The sequence below is a fragment of the Nerophis ophidion genome, linkage group LG09, assembly GCF_033978795.1.
Source record: "Nerophis ophidion isolate RoL-2023_Sa linkage group LG09, RoL_Noph_v1.0, whole genome shotgun sequence".
In the NCBI taxonomy this organism is placed as follows: domain Eukaryota; kingdom Metazoa; phylum Chordata; class Actinopteri; order Syngnathiformes; family Syngnathidae; genus Nerophis; species Nerophis ophidion.
Window position 1 is genome coordinate 54,063,107 of NC_084619.1, and position 21,786 is coordinate 54,084,892.

Sequence of the window (21,786 nt, forward strand, 5' to 3'; positions counted from 1 at the left end):
AGCAACAATGTATTCCGGTGAACCTCTTCTGTCTCCAACAGGTGTCAAAAGTCTGGCCAACCAAGTTTGGACTCATTTTGGAGCGTAAAATTACAGCAGCCGACGGACAACTCAGTGCGCCTGGGTACACGCATAACACATAACAGACTTGACTCGCAATTTAAAAAAAGTTGCACATATTTTGACTGGTGTTTTTTTTCCATCTCCACAGCGAGTCTCTCCCCACAGTATTCAGCATGCTGCATCCGATAGATGAGGTGGCACCAGTAGTTTGCAAACCAACAGGTTAAATGTACCTTCTACGCTCTTTTTCAACATTGTGAACCCTCAGTGGTCAAACGAAATGCAAGCACCCTTTCCCCATAACAAATAATGGAGTCACCCCTATTGATAACTGCACAAGTCAATTTTTGGTAAGGTTTATTGTCATGTTACTACAAAACTTATGTCCTACAAAAATATTTTTATTAATTAATGTACACTGATACCTCGGTTTTTGTAATCTGTTTCAGAATATCTAACAAAATCAAATTTGACAAAAACTGGATACTTTTTTACCTGAATAAATATTGTAAATCCAATTAATTTGATTCAGACAACCAGAATTGTAAACACAAAACACATTTTATGGAGAATAATTCCAGTTTTACATGCAAACAACATTGTGAAATATGTATAAGCGAGGAATACGATTTATAAATAAACATTTAACATTAATTTTACTATTATTTTGCTTTGTGCACATGGACAGATTTAATCTGATTAAAAGCCTTAACGGAATAAAAATGTTTCATGTAAACACGCCATTCGGAGTATTCCGACCTGATCACACCAGGGGCGTCACCAGACATATTTCACTGCGGCACGTGCCCCACTGTTGATCTGCGGTGCCCCAGTATAAATTTCACCAATAAAAAAAAAAAGCTTCAGAGTTTTAAGTCTACATAACATAGACAACAGCGCACATACTACTTAGTATGGTAATTGATTGCTACTGTATTCACTCTACTTAACAATGAGCACATGGCTACTTAATATGGCAATTTATTCACGTTTGGATTGAGACTTCGGTTGAGTGAGAGAGAGAGAGAGGGAGGCGATGCGAATCACTGCTGAGGTAGGTAACGTTAGCCAACAACAATTTGTTAATTACATTATTTTGATTTTGATTTGACTCAAACTGTAACTCCTAGATGGATTTAAGAAAGTTATTCGCCCGCAGCAGAGTAGAAGCACCGAGGAATGAGAGATGTAAGTGAAGTCCAAGCTAGCTAGGCAACATCATTGTCTTAAGTTGATGCTAAGTTAGCAGACCTCATTCCTTGTATCAAGACAAACATATTCATTTGCTGTACGAGCTGTCGGAATTTCCAATGAACATGAAACATAATGTTGGTTATTGTCTGCTGGTTCTGCATCAATGATGATTTGGAGTAAGCATGTGTGAGTTGAGTGCTTCTCAAATGGTTTATCTTCAGGAAGAAAAACATTTTTCCACATCAAGTTGTGAGCCAAATTTTTAAATCATTCAAGTTTATTTCACAGGAAAATAGCACAGTAGACTTGTCTTGTTAAACGGTGTGACTTTGACTAAAATAATCTTGTTTTGTCACCAGAAAAATGGCTACAGCTAAAGCATCTGGTTTTGTTTCCAGAAAAAATAGTAACATTTTTGTATTTGTTTTCAGAAAGATGGCTGAAAATATTGGGTTTTGTTGCCCCATTGAGATTTTTTTTTAATATATTTCCATGTCTGTCATGAGTCCTCCTCCAACTTGTTAGTCGGTTTGCCTTTTGCTAAAATATTCACTAATAGTCACTAGAAAAAAGGCTAAAATAATCTGGTTTTGTTGCCTCAATTAGATATTTTCTCCCTAAACTTTTTTTTTTTCATGCACACATTTGACTGCGACTCACTGAAAAATGACACACAATCCACTTTTATGTCACGACCCAGCAGTTGGGAACCACTGGTCAACCGTATAACAGTTACTGTAATATTTCCATGTCTGTCCAGAGTGATTGACCACTTTGCAAAAATGAAAAGGAGACGTTACAGTTTACTTCTCAGAAAATGATTCCCTGAACAGACACACAACAGTTGTTCATTTATTCTACTACTGTGGCTTTATTGTTTTGTGTATATTTTATAGTTTTGTGTATTTGAAATAGGATTAGCCACCTTGCCATAAATGGAAATTAAATAATATAAAAGAACCCAGAGATGTAGGGGTGCTTTATTTTTTGTTTTACTTTTGTAGATGTTAAATTTGCAGATGATTACTGCAATATATATTTCAAAAAGATTAATTGCTCTTCCGTTTTGCTTTTACCAGTAGCAGTTTAGAAGTCTGGAGTAAAAAAGTGCAAAAGTAGGTCAAATGCATTAGTTAATTTCAGGTGGTTAATCAAAGATCCATACAACATAATCTGATATGATTTCATAGTTTAAAGCACTATTTATGTATTTTTTATGATAAATAAGTGCTAAAAATGTTTTTGCTTGCGCGCTTTGCACGCTCACATGAATTATTTGTGCCCCAGGTGTGCCCCAGTACAGTATTAGGTCTAGTGACGCCCCTGGATCACACATGTTCGAATCAAAATTTTATTTGGATCAAGACGGGTGTTTTATGTGGAAAGTTGTTCAGATTGTAGCGCATGAAAACACATCTTCCGAAATTCGGGTTAGAATGATCATTTCTGTGCATGTCTTTGATGTCAGCTATACTTTGGTAGTGGAGCGGGGACTAAATTTAATAGTCTCAATGGAGCAATTTTCTTGCTGCTGTCTCCCCTCATTCAACATGTACAGAAGTAGCGTCATATATTGAGTTTGTTGCTTTAAAACGAGACTAGCAAAAACAAAAGTATGGTATGGAGTGTCATGTGTCGATTTAACAATAAAAAAAGGGATCCAGTTGTCATCTTATCGAGCTGTTTTATTTACTATTTACAGCTAAACCAAGCGCTAACTGCTAGCCTCAAACACCGAATGTCCGAACATGAAGATACACCGAAACCCGTACGTAATCACAACATAAAAAGCACAGAACAGTTCCATTTCAAAAAGAGGTAAAACAAAAGTAGTGAATAGAAGGAAAAAAAATATAAATACCTTGGTAATGTTGGACAAGCACAAATGTGCAAATCCATGTTTAACAATAGAAGTGTCTCTTCAGCACCGGCAGTGAGCGAACTCGTCCAAAAGATGACGTCATAGCATAAATAATAAACACACCTTTCCGTGTGTTAGGTTATGCGCATGTTAAAGTAAAGTAATCCAATTTAAAGTGTGATGAATGAAAATGCATGTCATAAACAGATAATTTTTGAGAATTTTTTGAGCGTCCATATACACAGTAACATTCTAATCCGAAAGATGATCAGATTAAATATTGTTGTTCATGTACATGTGGCTACTAAAGACGGTGATGAGCAAAGAGAAATAGCCACACGGACACCACCTGTGTACGTCTTCCTTAACTTCAATGGTGTTTCTCACCTTTTTTATCAAAGTGATGCCACTCACAATTTTCTTTTGCCCCATGGTGGCTTATTTTGCAGTCGTATTCTATAAAAAAAAGTACAAAAACTGAGTGAGAAACCCGTTTGCTTAACAAACTTATCATAAAAAAAGCGGGGCGTACGAAAACTAGGGTACTGTACACCTATTATGATACAATAGCGAAAGTGTCTTAACACACAGAAAAGACAAAAAAAGATGAAGACTTGTAGGCTAGGGAGTCCCTGTAATAAGAATATGTCTCGTATTTGATCAAAAATAGGTAATGGAACACTGTTTGGGCCTAAAACAAGTGAAAACATCATCAAAAAAGGTGCTCTTGATGATGAGGGACATACATTTTAGAAAACTGTGAAAAAAAAGGCATTCTTAATGGACCTTTTAATTAATGCGTTTCTGCCATCCGGCCTTTTTTTTCTTGACGATTTAGGTACAGTTCTGAGTCTGTGCTGTATTTTGGTTTGATCCTCTGCAAACATGTGCACCTTCCAGGCTCGATGGAAGGCTCTTGTGTGGAGTACATGTCTGACACTACAATGAAAATAGTATTTGCCTGCTGCCAGCCTTCAATAGTCGTCTCCTATGACACCGTGCAGGGAACGCACTCCGTGTGGAGCCTGCGGAAAGTCACACATGAGGTGAAAACAATGCATTGTTTTTATGGAGCATAGTCAACTTTACTTTGGAAATATCTCATGTCACGCCACCATGTTTCTGGATGTTGCTATCTGTCGCTGGTTTCGCTGGATGACAAAGATATACCTGAAGATTAACCTCTTACCTCCACTAGGAGCGCTCAACCTTGCTTCGGTGTCCCGCGGAGCCTTTCAGTGGACCTTTGGGCTTCCTGGCCACAGACTTCCTGATGTCCCACCTGCGTAACTTCTCCCGTCTGGACTCCCCGGGTGGCAGCAAGCCAGCCAGGTTTAATCCTGGTGCTGCCCAAAGGTAACAGGGTTAGCTTTCAAGGCGTGTAAAATTTAAATTAGTTGCACACGTAGATGTCGGTGTGTAGACAAGCACAGTCATTGCTGTCACAGAGCCATCGCCTATGACTCACTGTGGCTCTCTCTGACGTCGGAAGGTTGGGGATCAATACCACAAGCAAGAGGCTGAATCTCAAATTGTTGTTGAGGGATGAGCTGTTTGAATTAACTTTTTGGACTTAGAATATTGCGACATGTTGCCATTGTGTTCACAGCCAGTTAATATTGTTCTCCAAGGTGTTGGGAGTAGAACTTGTTGTCTGGGTCCCTCAACTTGGGCCTGACCATCTGCGTTCTAGTTTTTCCCCACCAAACAGTGTTTCACACAGCAATCTATTTGTGGCAGTTTGTCGGCAGGTCGGAGTTACAGAATAACATCCTGGCCATGGTGCTTTTGCATGTAATAGTAATGGACACTACAGAAGAGAGGAATAATGGTGTGGGAGGCAAAATGTGAGTCAAGAAACGGGCAAACAAATAGGTATAAAACTAGGGGTGTAACGGTACACAAAAATTTCGGTTCGGTACGTACCTCGGTTTAGAGGTTACGGTTCGGTTTATTTTCGGTACAGTAAGAAAACAACAAAATATAAATGTTTTGGTTATTTATTCACCAAATTTGTAAAAAATGGCTTTATCCTTTTAACATTGGGAACACTATAATAATTCTACCCAGGTTAATCCACATTAAACTGCCTCAAGTTGTTAATTAAATAAAATGACAAAACCTTTCTTCTACATATAAAAAGTGCAACATTAAACAGTTTCAAGTCAACTCATCATGCTTAATTTATTACAGCATTTGGGAAGCCTGTAGTTGACTTTTATTATACACACACACACGCGCACACACACACACACACACACGCACACAGCAAAATGAGCTAACGTAACGCAAAGCTAATTAGCCTTCACCTCAACCCAGAACTATGAGAGAGCTGAGCTGCAGTTTAAGTTTCTAGAAGGTCAACGGGCTCATAGTGATGTTTGTAATAGTTGTGACTGGGAAGTGTTTTTTATAATTCGGGGAGTGTACGATGTCAGCTGCTCACCTGGTAAACACATTCCCTATTCATCTCGACGCCGGAGCACTGACTCCATGCTTTCTGAATACGCACTGCTGATTGGCTGTTACATCGCTCTGAATACGCCCTGCTGATTGGCTGTTACATCACTCTGAATACGCCTTGCTGATTGGCTGTTACATCGCTCTGAATACGCACTGCTGATTGGCTTTGTATGTAACCAATCAGATGGTTGTGTGGGCGGGACAATGCTGGGTGCTCACTGCTCAGACAGAGACAGCTGCAGAGCACCTTGTTAAGACTTTAGTTTACAAACTCGTTCGATACACCCTCGTACCGAACCGAAACCCCCGTACCGAAACGGTTCAATACAAATACATGTACCGTTACACCCCTATATAGAAATGAACTTTTGTATTTGTTTCCTTTTTACATGTCACAAACAAGCCTGCCAGAGCAATGCGCGCTTTCATGTGAAAGTCTTCAAAAGTCTCTTCACTAGGTTTGTCGCGAGTCGGTCTTCGGAGTATCAAGAGTATGGATGGACACTGAAATCTGGTTGCATAATAGCACTGGTGACAATATAAACTGTAGTAACCGGACTGAAAAAATAAGTAGCTATCGATGCTAAAGGACTGCAGACTAGACACCTGCAAAAAGTGCTTGGCGCTGATGTTGTCCAAGTAACATCTGTAATAATTAGTAGTAATATAATGTCCAAATAGAAGTCCAACGCTCTTTTAAAACATAATTTTGTTTTTGGTGACTTTTTTTGTGTGTATTTGGGATCCCCATATGTCCTGACAATGTTAAATTAACCAAGGAGGCATGACAGAGGTATTTATAAAACAATCTTTCCCTCTTCCAAACTTGTTCCAAACAAGCCGTTTTAGATTTACTCTGACTTGTGATGTTTTCAAACATGTGACATCAACAGATGTCGCCATACAGTATATGATAAAGGTTCACCCAAAGATCTTTGCGCGAGTCCGCCATTGCAGTCCAAAATTGTTGTCACTTTGTTCTTTTTTTTTCTCCATCCTCTTGTTGTGGGGCAGACTGGCTCGTACATGCACATGCATCCTACGCTGTGGCTATTTCTAATACAAAGTAGCGTATAGTTCTAACTTACAGTATATCTGTCAGCAGACTCCATATGGAAGCACTAAAAAAACTACAACATGGTTGACTATGCGGAGATGCAGTCGAAGAAGGTGTAGCCTGAAGGAGGATTTCGGCACATAAATAAGAGGGCCCACAAAACGGCATATTCTTAAGACAGAAAGCGGCTTGAAGATGATCTGCAAAACATAATCTATGCAACATTTGACCAAAGAAACACCATTCCATGTTATGTAGACCACAAGGAAGTGTTTTAAATGTAGAGAAAAAAATCATAATATGACCCCTTTAACACATCAACAACAGCCCTCATAGCACCGCGAGCATCGCAGCATTGCTGGGCAGTAGCCACACAAACAACACGGCACTTCTTTATTATGAGCCAATGACGGTTACCGCGGGTGAGGTTGCATTCATTAAGCCCCATAATTATGAGTACAAATATTAGTATACAAAAAAGTAGCTTTTTGCACGTTTTTTGTATTCTTTATTGTGGTAATATTTATGATAAATTTACTTTTTTACAAAATGCGCATTTCCATATCTTGAGTACCGATTCAAGCACTTCATTTTGGTAGTAGCATTGGTTGAAATGTAAACCAATACCTATTCTTAATCAAGTGGGGTCTGATTACTCACTACACAGATGATCTATTTTGCTCCATCCTCTTATCCTCTTGCACACCAGATGCGTATGAGTTAAGAGGCGTGCGTTACGATGTATCCCGTCACCTAAAAGGCCTTCCTCAAACTGTTCCTACAAAGTTGTAAGCATATGAGATTGAGTGATTGATTGATAGAAACTTTTATTAGTATATTGCACAGTACAGTACATATTCCGTACAATTGACCACTAAAGGGTAACACCCGAATACGTTTTTCAACTTGTTTAAGTCAGGGTCCACGTTAATCAATTCATGGTAGATCTACAATGGGGCAAAAAAGTATTTAGTAGGCCACCGATTGTGCAACTTCTTCTACTTAAAATGATGACAGAGGTCTGTAATTTTCATTATAGGTACACTTCAACTGTGAGAGACAGAATGTGAAAAAAAAATCCAGGAATTCACATTTTAGGAATTTAAATAATTTATTTGTAAATTATGGTGGAAAGTAAGTATTTGGTCAATAACAAAAATTCAACTCAATGCTTTGTAATATAACCTTTGTTGGCAATAACAGAGGTCAAATGATTACTATAGGTCTTTACCGGGTTTTCACACACAGTAGCTGGTATTTTGACCCATTCCTCTATGCAGATCTTCTCGAGAGCAGTGATGTTTTCGGGCTGTCGCAGAGCAACACAGACTTTCGACTCCCTCCACAGATTTTCTATGGGGTTGAGGTCTGGAGTCTGGCTAGGCCACTCCAGGACTTTCAAATGCTTCTTACAGAGCCAGTCCTTCGTTGCCCTGGCGGTGTGTTTGGGATCATTGTCATGCTGGAAGACCCAGCCATGTTTCATCTTCAAAGCTCTCACTGATGGAAGGAGGTTTTTGCTCAAAATCTCACGATACATGGCCCCATTCATTCTTTCCTTAACACGGATCAGTCGTCCTGTCCCCTTAGCAGAAAAACAGCCCCAAAGCATGATGTTTCCACCCCCATGCTTCACTGTAGGTATGGTATTCTTGAAACGCAACTCAGTATTCTTCTTCCTCCAAACACGACGAGTTGAGTTTATATCAAAAAGTTCTATTTTGGTTTCATCTGACCACATGACATTCTCCCAATCCTCTGCTGCATCATCCATGTGGTCTCTAGCAAACTATAGACGGGCCTCGACATGCACTGGCTTAAGCAGGGGGACACATCTGGCACTGCAGGATTTGATTCCCTGTCGGTGTAGTGTGTAACTGATGGTAACCTTTGTTGCTTTGGTCCAAGCTCTCTGGAGGTCATTCACCAGGTCCCCCTGTGTGGTTCTGGGATTTTTGCTCACCGTTGTCATGATCATTTTGACCCACGGGATGAGATCTTGTGTGGAGCCCCAGATCGAGGGAGATTATCAGTGGTCTTGTATATCTTCCATTTTCTGATAATTGCTCCCACAGTTGATTTTTTCACACGAAGCTGCTTGCCTATTGTAGATTCACTCTTCCCAGTCTGGTGCAGGTCTACAATTCTTTTCCTGGTGTCCTTCGACAGCTCTTTGGTCTTGGCCGTAGTGGAGTTTGGAGTCTGACTGTTTGAGGTTGTGGACAGGTGTCTTTTATACAGATAAGTTCTAACAGGTTCCATTAATACAGGTAACGAGTGGAGGACAGAAGAGCTTCTTAAATAAATAAATGATAAATGGGTTGTACTTGTATAGCGCTTTTCTACCTTCAAGGTACTCAAAGCGCTTTGACACTACTTCCACATTTACCCATTCACACACACATTCACACACTGATGGAGGGAGCTGCCATGCAAGGCGCCAACCAGCACCCATCAGGAGCAAGGGTGAAGTGTCTTGCTCAGGACACAACGGACGTGACGAGGTTGGTTCTAGGTGGGATTTGAACCAGTGACCCTCGGGTTGCGCACGGCCACTCTCCCACTGCGCCACGCCGTCCCTTCTTAAAGAAGAAGTTACAGGTCTGTGAGAGCCAGAGATCTTCCTTGTTTGAAGTGACCAAATACTTATTTTCCACCATAATTTACTAATAAATTCTTTAAAATTTCTATAATGTGAATTCCTGTTGAAGTATGATGAAAATTACAGACCTCTGTCATCATTTTAAGTGGGAGTACTTGCACAATCGGTGGCTGACTAAATACTTTTTTGCCCCACTGTATGAAGTATACAGTGTGTACCATATACATGATGTGATAGCATAATTTACATTTTAAATTTTTTTTTTTTGTCCTTGCCTATTTCTAGCGGTGCTGTCAGCTCACCTCTTCACTACAGCAGTTTGCATAACCACCAGAGCAGAATCCTCATGTCCTCGCCAGGAATACATTCCCGTATACATTCCCCGAGCATATCCAACATGGCTGCCCTCAGGTAAGCTCAAAATACTGTATATATTGTATGTATATACTGTATATATATATATATATATATATATATATATATATATATGTATATGTATATGTATATGTATGTATATATATATATATATATATATACATATATATATATATATACATATATATATATATATATATATATATATACCGTAATTCCTTGAATTGCCGCCGGGGCGCTAATTAATTTAAAACCTCTTCTCACTCCTGCGCTTACCAAAGGTATGCAGTAAAAAATTGAGTGTGACCTTAAATCCTACTGAATAGCTCTTAATCTTCTTCCCTTTATGCGATTTCAAATTACCGGTATTGAAATCAGCCTCCTCCATTTTGAAAATGATGACAGGGGAAGTGTCACTCGTGACGTCTAATGATAATGTCAATGAGGGATTTTTAATCACTGCTATGCTGAAATTATAACTAATAGTGATACTGTTGTTGATAATATAAATTTTTGTTTCATTACTTTTGGTTTGTTCTGTGTCGTGTTTTCTCCTCTCAATTGCTCTGTTTATTGCAGTTCTGAGTGTTGCTGGGTCAGGTTTGGTTTTGGAATTGGATTGCATTGTTATGGAATTGCTGTTTAGTGGTCTGTTGGATTGATTAAAAAAAAATGAAATAAAATTTATATATATATATTTTTTTTTTTTAAATAAAAAAAAATAGATTTTTTAAAAATTAAAATCGATTCTGAATCGCACAACATAAGCGATTCGATTCGTATTCGAATCGATTTTTTCCCACACCCCTAATATATATGTATCTATATATATATATATATATATAAAAATATATATATATATGTATATATATATATATATATATATATATATATATATATATATATTCGTGTATATATATATACGTGTATATATATATATACGTGTGTATATATATATAAGTGTATATATATATATATATATATATATATATATACGTGTGCATATATATATATACATGTGTATATATATATATATATATATATATATATAAATATGTATATGTATACATGTGTTTAAATATGTACATATATGTGTGTATATATTTATAAATGTGTATATATATGTGTGTTTAAATATGTGCATGTATAAATTTTGTGTGTTTAAATATGTGCATAAATGTGTTTGTATTTATTCGTATGTGTAAATGTGATTGTATAAATATGTGTGTGTATGTATGTTTTAAAAAAAAGCAAAAACAATCTTTGAATATTGTTTTTTGCAGTTTAATTAATTGTATTTGATTATGTATTTTTGTCTGCAGTCGCGCCCACTCTCCAGGCATGGCAGCCCCGTCCTTATCGGGCATGGCTCGTTTCAACACGACCCTCCACAGCTCGTCGCCCCGTGGCCACCACGGCGTGCTGCACTCTCCCAACAGCACCACCAACGAGACCCTGCTGTTGCCGGAGCTGGAGCCTATCATACCAGACCTATGCATGGAGCAGCTGTGGAGTGAGACGACTTCGGCTCCTGCCACGTTTAACAGGTTCGAAACGGATGCTTGGTTACAAGCCAGTAGTAGTAGTCATTTTATTACAGACCCATGGGGATCCATATCACTGAAAAATAAACAATACAACGATAAAACCCGAATAAACAGTAATTCAGTAACTGCCGTAAAAGGGGCTATATTAAAGGGGAACAGAGTAAATGTACTTTTTTGGGGGAATTTTGCAAATTGTTCACGATCCCTATGAAAGACAAGAACACATATGTCTGTTTTTTTCATTCATTCTAATTTATAATATTCGGAAAGTAGGAGGTCACGGTGGCTATAATGAAGCTAATGGGTGCGCCCAAAAATCCCTCTAAAAATCCCTAAAAAAAATCCCAAAACCGCCAACAATAGTCCATTTACATGTTGTGACATGAATATTAACCAAGTATTAGCAATATTGTTATTATAAGCGCTAACGCGGATTAACTACTTTTGGCGGCACGTTGATCACAGAGAGGTAACTCGCTTATCTGCAGCTTTTGACCTACTGAGCCTGCCCATGAGCTGCTGCATCGACTCTGAGTTGGTAAAAGTTTGTGCTAGATCATAACTAATGCCTCTCAGTTTTATAGTAGAAGGTTGTTGCCATAAATTGAGATCATGGTCAACTTTGACATTCAACTTATACCCGGAAATAGCAAGAAAGACAAGAAAAGACGCTTTTTTTTTTTTTTTTAAAGTCTCCAAATAACTTGTCATCTTGAGCACTTGTCTCCTGGAGTACAACTCTGTAAGCTGTTATTCTCAGAGGTTCCCTGTGTTATAAAATATTTGCTAGAAATGTAATTTGTGTCAAAAATGAAAATATTTGTACTATATTTTTTGTATGTGTATTTTTTTTCAGCCTGGACAGAGAGATGAGTAGCCAAGCATCCAAGGTATTCCTAACCTCTGATGTCTGCGAGAACCGCTACCTCTGTTTCCTGGTGGAATCGCACCAACAGCTCAGGTCAGAATCAAACGCAGGAATATTACATCTACTGTATGTCTGCGAAAGTCCTCCACTTCCATCATCTCAGTGCTCCTCTTCTCATCACCATTGTTAGACTGACCTCTCTGTGATTGTTTGCCTAGGTGCGTGAAGTTTGTGGAGAGCAATGATAAATCTCAATTTATCTTTGCCTCTGTCACGTGCATTGCTGCCAAAGATGCAGAGCCTCTGCAGGTAAATGTCCTTAATCAGGCGGGGGGGGTTAATTTTCAGACTTTTACAGAAGGATGTAAGGATGCTGGGGAGCCACTTTGATTTACAGTCGTCCTTTCTTTATCACTGTTTATTGGTTCAGGACATTACCACATTAAATAAGGAATTATCAAATATAAATTGAATATTTTTCTCACTACAGTATTAAAAACCTATTTACAAACTTCCAAATACATGACATCCAAACTGCACTTTGGACACCACTGAATGAAGGCAGCATCAAATTCTAATTAGGGAAATTTGTTTTGTGTTGTTCAAAATATGTTGAATGTTTTTTTTCTTTGTGCAAATAAAACTGTTTGTCCGTCTAGAATATAGATGCCATGCTGGTGTTGGAGGCCTGTGGCAGCTTGGTCCTCTACACTGGCATTACCCGGGTAAGGAGAACTCATACAGGCGCCTTTACAGGATGGCTTTACACACGTGCCATTTATTTATGATTGTTTTGTTTGTCCCGCAAGGTGAGCACAGTGTTTGTGCCCGGCCTCCTGTCGTCCACCTTCAGTCTGACCAACCACCGGGCCAGCCTTTACATGCTTGAGCACGTTAGCACGCCAACTGAGGCAGGCAGCAGGCGCCTGCAAAGACTGGATGAGGTGGGCTATAAATATGATTGCTCTCAGCGCAATTATGTATAATTTTGTACAGCATAATAGGAAAAGCAACCGTGTCTTGTAGTTTTTTTCTGTGAGTTTGTTTGTATATTTTTACACATCTCATTTTGCTGCCTGTACATGTTCTGAAGTCAGTTTTCCACAGTCTGAAAGGCAATGTCTCGATAATTGGTCATAGTAAAAACTGAATTCACTTCCCGTTTTATGATTATTCCTTCATGCTGCTCACAACCATCCTAATTGATTATGTGTGTAATTGGGGGTAATTTTTTTACATTAATTCATTCATTCTAACAATATTCCACAGGCTGCGATGCCATCGCCAGTGTCAGAACTTCGCAGTGCATACATGAAACACCAGGAAGGGTCTTTTTTGGACGATTACACCTTCCAACAGGCCACGCCATACATCCATGCCTTGCGGGACCCCGTCTGCAACCGCGTAACTCTGGTATGTTTGCTTAAAGGCCTACTGAAACCCACTACTACCGACCACGCAGTCTGATAGTTTATATATCAATGATGAAATATTAACATTGCAACACATGCCAATACGGCCGGTTTAGTTTACTAAATTACAATTTTAAATTTCCCGCAGAGTTTCTTGTTGAAAACGTCGCGGAATGATGCGTGTTTGTGACGTCTCGGGTTGTAGCGGACATATTAGCCCTGCACCACACGCGGCTAAAAGTCGTCTCTTTTCATCGCATTTCATCACACAGTAATTTGGACATCTGTGTTGCTGAATCTTTTGCAATTTGTTCAATTAATAATGGAGACTATAAAGAATAATGCTGTTGGTGGAAAGCGGTGGATTGCAGCTGCCTTTAGCACCGAAACACAGTCGGTGTTTCTTTGTTTGTTGTGAAGCTTTAAAACAGAGCGGTCAAGCGAACATGTTTCTCTACGTCAACCAGCAAGTTTTTGGATGGGAAAATTGTGATATAAAGTCGGTTCTTACCGGAGACTTCAGTGGATTATGCGACCTCCTCCTGCAGCTCAAAAAGGCAGGTGTGATCTTGACTCCTCGGCTTCTCTCAGAGACACTGGCGTTCACCGCAGCCATCCGACTTTCAGGTATGACTTTAGAATCTCACTAAAACACTATTAAACAATAGGCTGACAAGGGATATTCCAGAATGATCCTAGTAAATGTGTCCAATTACATCTGAAATGGTCCCACTGCCGCCGCCTGGAGCCTTTTTTTTTTTTTTTTTTGTGCTTCACTTTAACTTTCCTCATCCCCGATTCCTTTATCCTCGCTCAAATAAATGTAGAAATTGTCGCTTTTCTGGGTCCGAATACCTCTTGCTGCTGGAGGCTATGATTATAAACAATGTGAGGATGTGAGGAGCCCTACAACCAGTGATGTCACGCGCACATCGTCTGCTACTTCCGGTAAAGGCAAGGCTTTTTTATTAAAAAGTTGCGAACTTTATTGTGGATGTTCTCTACTAAATCCTTTCAGCAAAAATATGGCAATATCGCGAAATGATCAAGTATGACACAGAATGGACCTGCTATCCCCGTTTAAAGAAGAAAATCTCATTTCAGTAGGCCTTTATCCCTTTAGAGTGCAGGCTAATTTTAGGTACTACATTTTAACAGTTTATTAACACATCAGGCTTAAAAGCACCAACACATATAAAATATGAGTACGGAAAATTATAGTTTTAGACTAGGCCTAGTTATAATTTACAAGCTCCTTTTTTTTCTCCATTTTCTCGTTGTGGGGCATTCACTTTCCGCTGTTGCCATTTCTAATGTAAAGTATCGTACAGTGCTAACATATCTGTCAGTAGACTCGCTATGGAAGCGCTAAAAACTATTGGTACAACAAAAGTGGCGGGAAGAAGATGCTGTAGAAGTACAGGCACATAAATAAGACCACCCACAAAACGGTGCATCCTGAATTAACAATCAGAAAGCGGCTTGTAGATGGTTTTATAAAACATAATCGATGCAACATTACATGTTATGTAGACCATAAGGAAGTATTTTAAATATACATATATATATATATATATATAAAAAAAATCATAATATGACCTCTATAATGCACCTTATAATCCGGTGCAATTTTTGGATGAAAATACTCCTGATTAAACTCGCGGATCGGCAGTGTGCCTGAAAAATCTGGTGCGCCTTACAGTCCGAAAAATACGGAAAATTTATTATAACATAATGGACAGTAAATAGTCAGGGTTGTGTTGCCTTTGAAAGCCGCAGTGTGCCTCTTTGCCTCATTTTTCCACTTGACTACACTGCTTTCTTACCTTTTAACCAGCTTCCTCTGCAACCAAACGGCTTTTAAGGCTTGATTGACTGACAATTAGCTTTTTTCCAGTAATAGAAAGATGATGTCATGCCTTCCATCATTGTCATAGTTTTTTTTGTTGTAATTTTACATGACAGATTTTCTCCATTTAAAGACGTGTAGGCAGTTTAAAGCTTACACTTTTGGCTCAAGTTGAAAATGGAGCATCATCAGGCTTTGCCTGCTTTTTCTATGTCTCTCCTCTCCTGAGAGTTAAACAAATTGGGTTGATAGTTAGCAACTTTTGCTCTTTTTGTCATCTAATAAGAATCTTGAGTCCTTTTTCCGTGTATTTGTGCAGTTCATGTTTTTTAATATTCCTGAATAGGAGCCACACAAACACAGAGGGCCCTGTTTTGCCGTCTTCTGACAGGTTACTCCAAATATGTCTGCAAGCTGCTGCCTCTGTTCATTGATCTGCCGGACGTCTCCTTGGTGCAGCAATCTGGAGGCTCATTGTTCGTCAGTCCTGCACCCTGCTCTCTTCATGACGGGCCGCTCCTTTATTTCCTCATCATTAATTCTGTCGGAAGAAAACAAATAAGGCGGGGTGTGAATTGAGCAGTCCACCACACTGAAAAGAATGTTGTCCAATACATTTAGGTTGTTATGTTGAGGTCAACATCATTTTGAATGCTCTTTTTAGAATTAATCACAGCACTGTAAAAGTGTCTCAAATGTTTTATTGTGTTTTTATTAGATTTTTTCCCCATGTACTCATTTTAGGGATTAGTGATTTTAAAGTCATTGAAATTATTTTTTTCCTATTCATTTATCTTTCTGTCTCTCACTGTAGGAGCTAAGCAATGGAACCATGCTGAGAATCTCCATCCCTGACATTGCTACATCAGAACTAGGTAGGTTTTGCATATTTTCTGCTGTCTTTTGGCTGCAGGAACTCCATAGGTTTTGGACCGCAGATACTGCTAATAACACAACTAGTCATTTAGCAAGCAAGGAAATAGATGTGTTAGAAGATGTGAAGATGGTTCTGCACACTGGACCCTGTGAAAGACAAAAGGCACCGGCTGCAAAAGAGAGGCACTTTCATGTAGGTTTTCAAAAGTTTCCAAAAAGACATGAAATTTGTCGCTGTTTGCTTTTTTTTTTTTTTTTTTATAAAATAATGAAAAAAGGGTTGGAATACCTGCTGAATAGAATGATAAAGTGGCTAAGTTGGTAATACTGATCTCATCTTCTTCTCTGGCAGACCATGTGCTTTTGAGGTGTGTTAAGAAGCATTGTTACAATGTATACTTTTTGAGTTTAAAAGTATACATAAAGTGGAAAAAGACAACTTTTCTCATGCAGGGCAAATGCCAAATATCGGCACCATTAATTGATCGATCTCTAGTGGAGGGCCCATAACGCCAACAGTACATGGAAAAACCTAATTTAAATAAAGCGGTCTACACCACTTTTCAATCGCACACACGCAGTCTTCATAGATCACACGTAACATCACCATTAATTGTACACGCTATTTGATAGTTTGAACACGCTAGCGCGGTGTATTTAAACCTTAACAGATCAGGTCCATCATGTTTTAATAATAAACTCCTGATTATTTCAGTGTGCGGCAAAGTTCTAAGCGGTCACGTCAGCGCTTGCACACCACCACAGTGTATTCGTAATTACAAGTCAGTGTAGAGTCCAATAACATAATTTTGAATGAAATAAAAGGAAATAAAAACGTAAGCCACTGACACGTGTTTAAACCAGACACACAACAGACGTCATATGGAGGAAGACATCATTTCCCCAAGAGCTGTGACTAATATACTCTATGCATGTTGCTATATTCCTAACCAGCTAATTCAACGGCTACTTTTTTATTGTCAATTGCTCAGATACATACAGGTACACACACACACACATACACACACACACACACACACACACACACTACTTGGGTGAGTCAGAACATCCTGAAAATTAGGTTTGAGACCTCTCCTACATTATTAGTCTGTGACATATGGACTTAATGCATTGAGGATGCAATTACAAGGCCGACACGTGCACCGATAAACATTAAAACAGATAATCCGTAATTCCTATGAGATATCACCTGGGAAAAAACTTTTAGTAATTCATCAGAATCATCACACCAATTTTCCTTTTGCTTTTATATACAGTATGTCCAGACATAACTGCATAGTGGAAACCAATTATTGCAAAAATAAGATGATAACCTGCAACCTGTGAGTTCCTGTTCCGCTCTTAAAGAAAAATGTGGTGTAATGCAGCACGCAAGCAATGTGCCTTTTCCGGCCCTGCAAATGTAATGTACATAGACTAACGGCTGCTATTATAGGATCTCTCGTACATGAACCTCATAATCTATCGCTACTGATTCATCTCTGCTTGAAACCAGCTTCCCCCCCCCTTGTCTCACTTGCAAACCCATCCATCCATCCATTTTCTACCGCTTATTCCCTTTTTTTGGGGTCGCGGGGAGCGCCTGCGCCTATCTCAGCTACAATCGGGTGGAAGGCAGGGTACACCCTGGACAAGTCGCCACCTAATCACAGGGCCAACACAGATAAACAGACAACATTCACACTCACATTCACACACTAGGGCCAATTTTAGTGTTGCCAATCAACCTATCACTTGCAAACATTTTGCATTAAATCTACATTTTGTTATATATTTTTCTTGTTGCTGTAGAACTTTGATTTGCATCTGACTTTTTGGCCATTATTTAGCAATTAGTCTTGCAGACGAGGCTTCAGCCTTACCCTAATGAAATGGCATTTATCTGCCCAGCAGCTGACCTTTTAAACTCCATATATCCAATTGAGATATTCTGGTGATGGTCAAAGTGATTGCTTGAATTAATTACCGTTGTGGTGGTTCTTGGTTGTTTACTTTCCTTTTGTTCTCTGCTGTTGGAAATCACATTTGTTGCTTACGTGAGAAAAATCTACAAAATATGAAGTGATACATTTCTTGTAGAAGTGAATGAATGATTATTTTGTCTGTTTGATAGTGGAGTTTTAAAAGGCCTAATGCATTTTTTCTACTTTCAATAAATCATTTCCACGTTAATATCATTCAGAATAAATAATGAAAGCTTTTTCCTGTTTCCGTTATACAGTGGTACCTCGGGATATGAGTTTATTTGGTTATGTTCTTCGAAAAACTTTTCTTGCGAAACCTTATAAAATTTAAATCCATTCATCCCGCCCAGCACCCCAATTTTAACATGTAACATGCCGTTTAAAAGGTAAAACAAACTTGGACAACAAATATTGTATAAAAAACAATACAATATATTCTACTTAACAACTACAGTAGTTTTATGAGGTAATGTAATAATAATGTATAGAATTTACCTTGCAGTGTGGATTTCTACGGTATCTCCTTCGAGCTGCTTCTCTATAATATTGTGGATAAATGTCTGCCGTTTAGATTTTATTTTAACATCCTTGGCTAGCGTTATTGACTCATTCTACTTAAGTATGGTGCAGTACTGTCAGTGCTCACACTGCTTCGACTACTTGTCATGTTTTCAATTATTTATTTTTTTAAAGAAATTAGTCTTCTCAGCTCTTCCTTTACACTCACTCCCTTTCTTTCCCTTACTTGGAAAAACCTATGTCGATCTGTAGCTATTTGGGATGTAATTGTTTTGTAAACATTGCGGTTTCAAAATGCTAGAAATAATGCTATGGTATGTGATTGTATCAAACGAGTACTGCCATCTGGGTCCTTTTTCTCTGGCGCTATGAAATGGGCTGGCCTGAGAAGCAAACTACATCTCCCATGATCTCTTGCGCAGAGCAGAGACCCTCCTGTAATGTTCAAATCAGAATTATGGACACGTTTGGGTTTTCTCTATAAAACGATAGAGGAGGAAACATTATGTTGGAGTCTCTTGTCGGTCTGATTAATAAGTAGACAAGCAGTTGTTTTTCCTTTAGCATAAATCCTGAAGTGGGAGCACCGACGTACAAAAAAATACACTGCACACCGCGACGCCTACAACAAGGAATACAAGCAATAGGTCACATGATGAACCAATACCTAGAAAATATCCTTTTATGTGCAACCAAGAAGCCAGTGAGGTCAAACATCAATTTGTGAGGTATTTACATACTAAAAGTTAAATTGTCAGTGTAACACCAGAGAATCAGCATTTTCCTAATGAACACAAAATTGTCAACTGCAGAGGACAATGCTTCTCAGGAAGTTAAAAGTTGAAAGACACTAAATTAAAAATTATTGTTTTACCCTTGTTAAACTGGATGTTTACATTGTCACTTTAAAGAAGCTCAACCTAAGTTACATGAACCAGGTTATTTGTATAGATATGATTAGAACATGTGTTAATCCTTAACCTTTCTGCCACTTCATTTTACACACTAGGGCATTTTTACAAAGCCTTCATTATTTTTTTGACAATACAATAATTAAACAATAATATTGTACCGTGGCCTTAATACTGTGACAATGGCCCTAGCGTGTGAATGTGAGTGTGAATGTTGTCTGTCTATCTGTGTTGGCCCTGCGATAAGGTAGTAACTTGTCCATGATGTACCCCGCCTTCCGCCCAATTGTAGCTAAAATAGGCACCAGCGCCCCCCGCGACCCCAAAGGGAATAAGCGGTAGAAAATGGATGGATGGAATATCGTACTGTGAGATTTAGATATTGTTACATCCCTACTAGCTATAGCCTAATGCTTGTATGTGAATGGGAAAACGTATGTCTACATTATATGCATATGTGAATGGACAAACCAATGTTTGCATTATGAGTGTATATTAAGGGACTTGTTCTTCCCCCTTTTCTCTTTCTTCAATTTCTTAGTGAGGAAATGTCTTCAGGCGATCCGTTTCATTCTGCCCAAAGAAGCGGCCATGAAGGTTTCTGGACATTTTTTGATCACTCAAAACCAGATCGTTGCTGGTTGTTGCATTGAAAACAACATTTTAAAACCATGACATTATTCAGATACCTTCATGTCTAAAAGCAGTATTTGTCATACTGTAGGTTTTGGTCAAATGGTACACCATCTGCAACGCTCCCGGTGGAATCAGCGCCCATGCAGAGTGGAACCTGTTTGTCACTTGCTTCCTCACGCTGATGGGTTACAACACAGAGCGCCTCACCTGGACGCGAAACGTAAGTCGTCCGCCACGTTTTATCTATTTTAAACAGAAAGGAGATAATGTTGAAGTTTAAATCAGTAACTCCCACTCACTTTACTCCCTCCCCTTCTCCAGCTGCAATTTGAAGTGCCGCTCTCGCCGGTGATTGCAGCCAAAAAAGCTCGTCCCTGTGATGCGGGCTCTGATGAGGTGTGTGGCTGACCATTAAACTGCTTTGTACTCTGTTTTATTACAAAACATGAAGGGAAATTTTCTCTATATCTGTGATGTTCATTGGGATTCATAGCTGATTGGGCACTGGCATTCTTATTGTGCTCTAAACAATGTAAATACAGTTTTTTAGAAAAAGAAGAACATTTTTTTCTTTCGGCTGATTCTTCTCCAGGTATCTCTGTTACTTAGTGAAAGTACTCCTTACTTACTTTTAGTTCTAAAAGTTTCTTTTTTGCGCTTCCTGGGCACCATAGCTGTGCCTCCTTGTAGAAAGGCAGCAACCTGTCTGCCCACTCCCCCGCCTCTTTATGGTGAGGAAGGGAATTGCGCGCCTCATTGTATGCCTGACCTCCAGTTTATTGGCTGCTTAACAAAAATAACGATGCCATCAAAAATACATTGCACATACTGTACAGTAAAATGTCATTGTATGCAGTCACCAAGAAAAATTCCTAGTTTGTGAACCCGTTCTCAAACAATGACTATAGAAATTATTCTGATTCCACGCTCCTGTGAACATTACTTTGGCGGCAGGCTTACAACTAAAAACGACAGTGCATCATATTCTACATAGTGTACTTCGTGCAATGCACTTAAACGGTGAGATCACTTATGCACTAAGCAAAGAGGAGAGAGAAAGCTTATATAAGGTCTGTGCCCTGTATTTGATCAGGAAATGTGAAAAATTATTGAATTTCTACTTGAATTTTTTTTTGTTAATAAGTGGTTATATACAAAAAATAGATTTTATAACACAGCTCAGTGAACATATATTAATATTTATCTTCAATATTTGTGTAAAAAATGCCATCATGAAAAAGGCTTTGTCTCATTTGACTCTTCTGGCATCACGGCAATGCCTCGTTAATATTGTAGAGTCAGTCCTTTCTACTTACAAACCCTGTTTCCATATGAGCTGGGAAATTGTGTTAGATGTAAATATAAACGGAATACAATGATTTGCAAATCCTTTTCAACCCATATTCAGTTGAATATGCGACAAAGACAACATAATTTATGTTCAAACTGATAAACATTTTTTTTTTACAAATAATCATTAACTTTAGAATTTGATGCAAGCAACACGTGACTAAGAAGTTGGGAAAGGTGGTAATAAATACCGATAAAGTTGAGGAATGTTCATCAAA

General features: G+C 38.6%; 1 protein-coding gene across 2 annotated transcripts in view; it reads left to right on the forward strand.

The window, feature by feature from the left end:
• The window catches only part of anapc1 (anaphase promoting complex subunit 1), a 70,833-nt gene that overhangs the window by 13,580 nt on the left and 35,467 nt on the right, over positions 1 to 21,786 (forward strand). For both annotated transcript variants that reach the window (XM_061911262.1, XM_061911263.1), the window contains exons 6-20: positions 42 to 124; positions 212 to 285; positions 4,019 to 4,164; positions 4,317 to 4,474; positions 9,526 to 9,651; positions 10,938 to 11,162; positions 12,019 to 12,123; positions 12,249 to 12,339; positions 12,690 to 12,755; positions 12,840 to 12,974; positions 13,300 to 13,443; positions 16,106 to 16,166; positions 20,124 to 20,179; positions 20,307 to 20,438; positions 20,540 to 20,614. In XM_061911262.1, the coding sequence (XP_061767246.1) occupies positions 42 to 124; positions 212 to 285; positions 4,019 to 4,164; positions 4,317 to 4,474; positions 9,526 to 9,651; positions 10,938 to 11,162; positions 12,019 to 12,123; positions 12,249 to 12,339; positions 12,690 to 12,755; positions 12,840 to 12,974; positions 13,300 to 13,443; positions 16,106 to 16,166; positions 20,124 to 20,179; positions 20,307 to 20,438; positions 20,540 to 20,614 (1,677 nt within the window). The remainder of the gene's footprint in view (positions 1 to 41; positions 125 to 211; positions 286 to 4,018; positions 4,165 to 4,316; positions 4,475 to 9,525; positions 9,652 to 10,937; positions 11,163 to 12,018; positions 12,124 to 12,248; positions 12,340 to 12,689; positions 12,756 to 12,839; positions 12,975 to 13,299; positions 13,444 to 16,105; positions 16,167 to 20,123; positions 20,180 to 20,306; positions 20,439 to 20,539; positions 20,615 to 21,786) is intronic.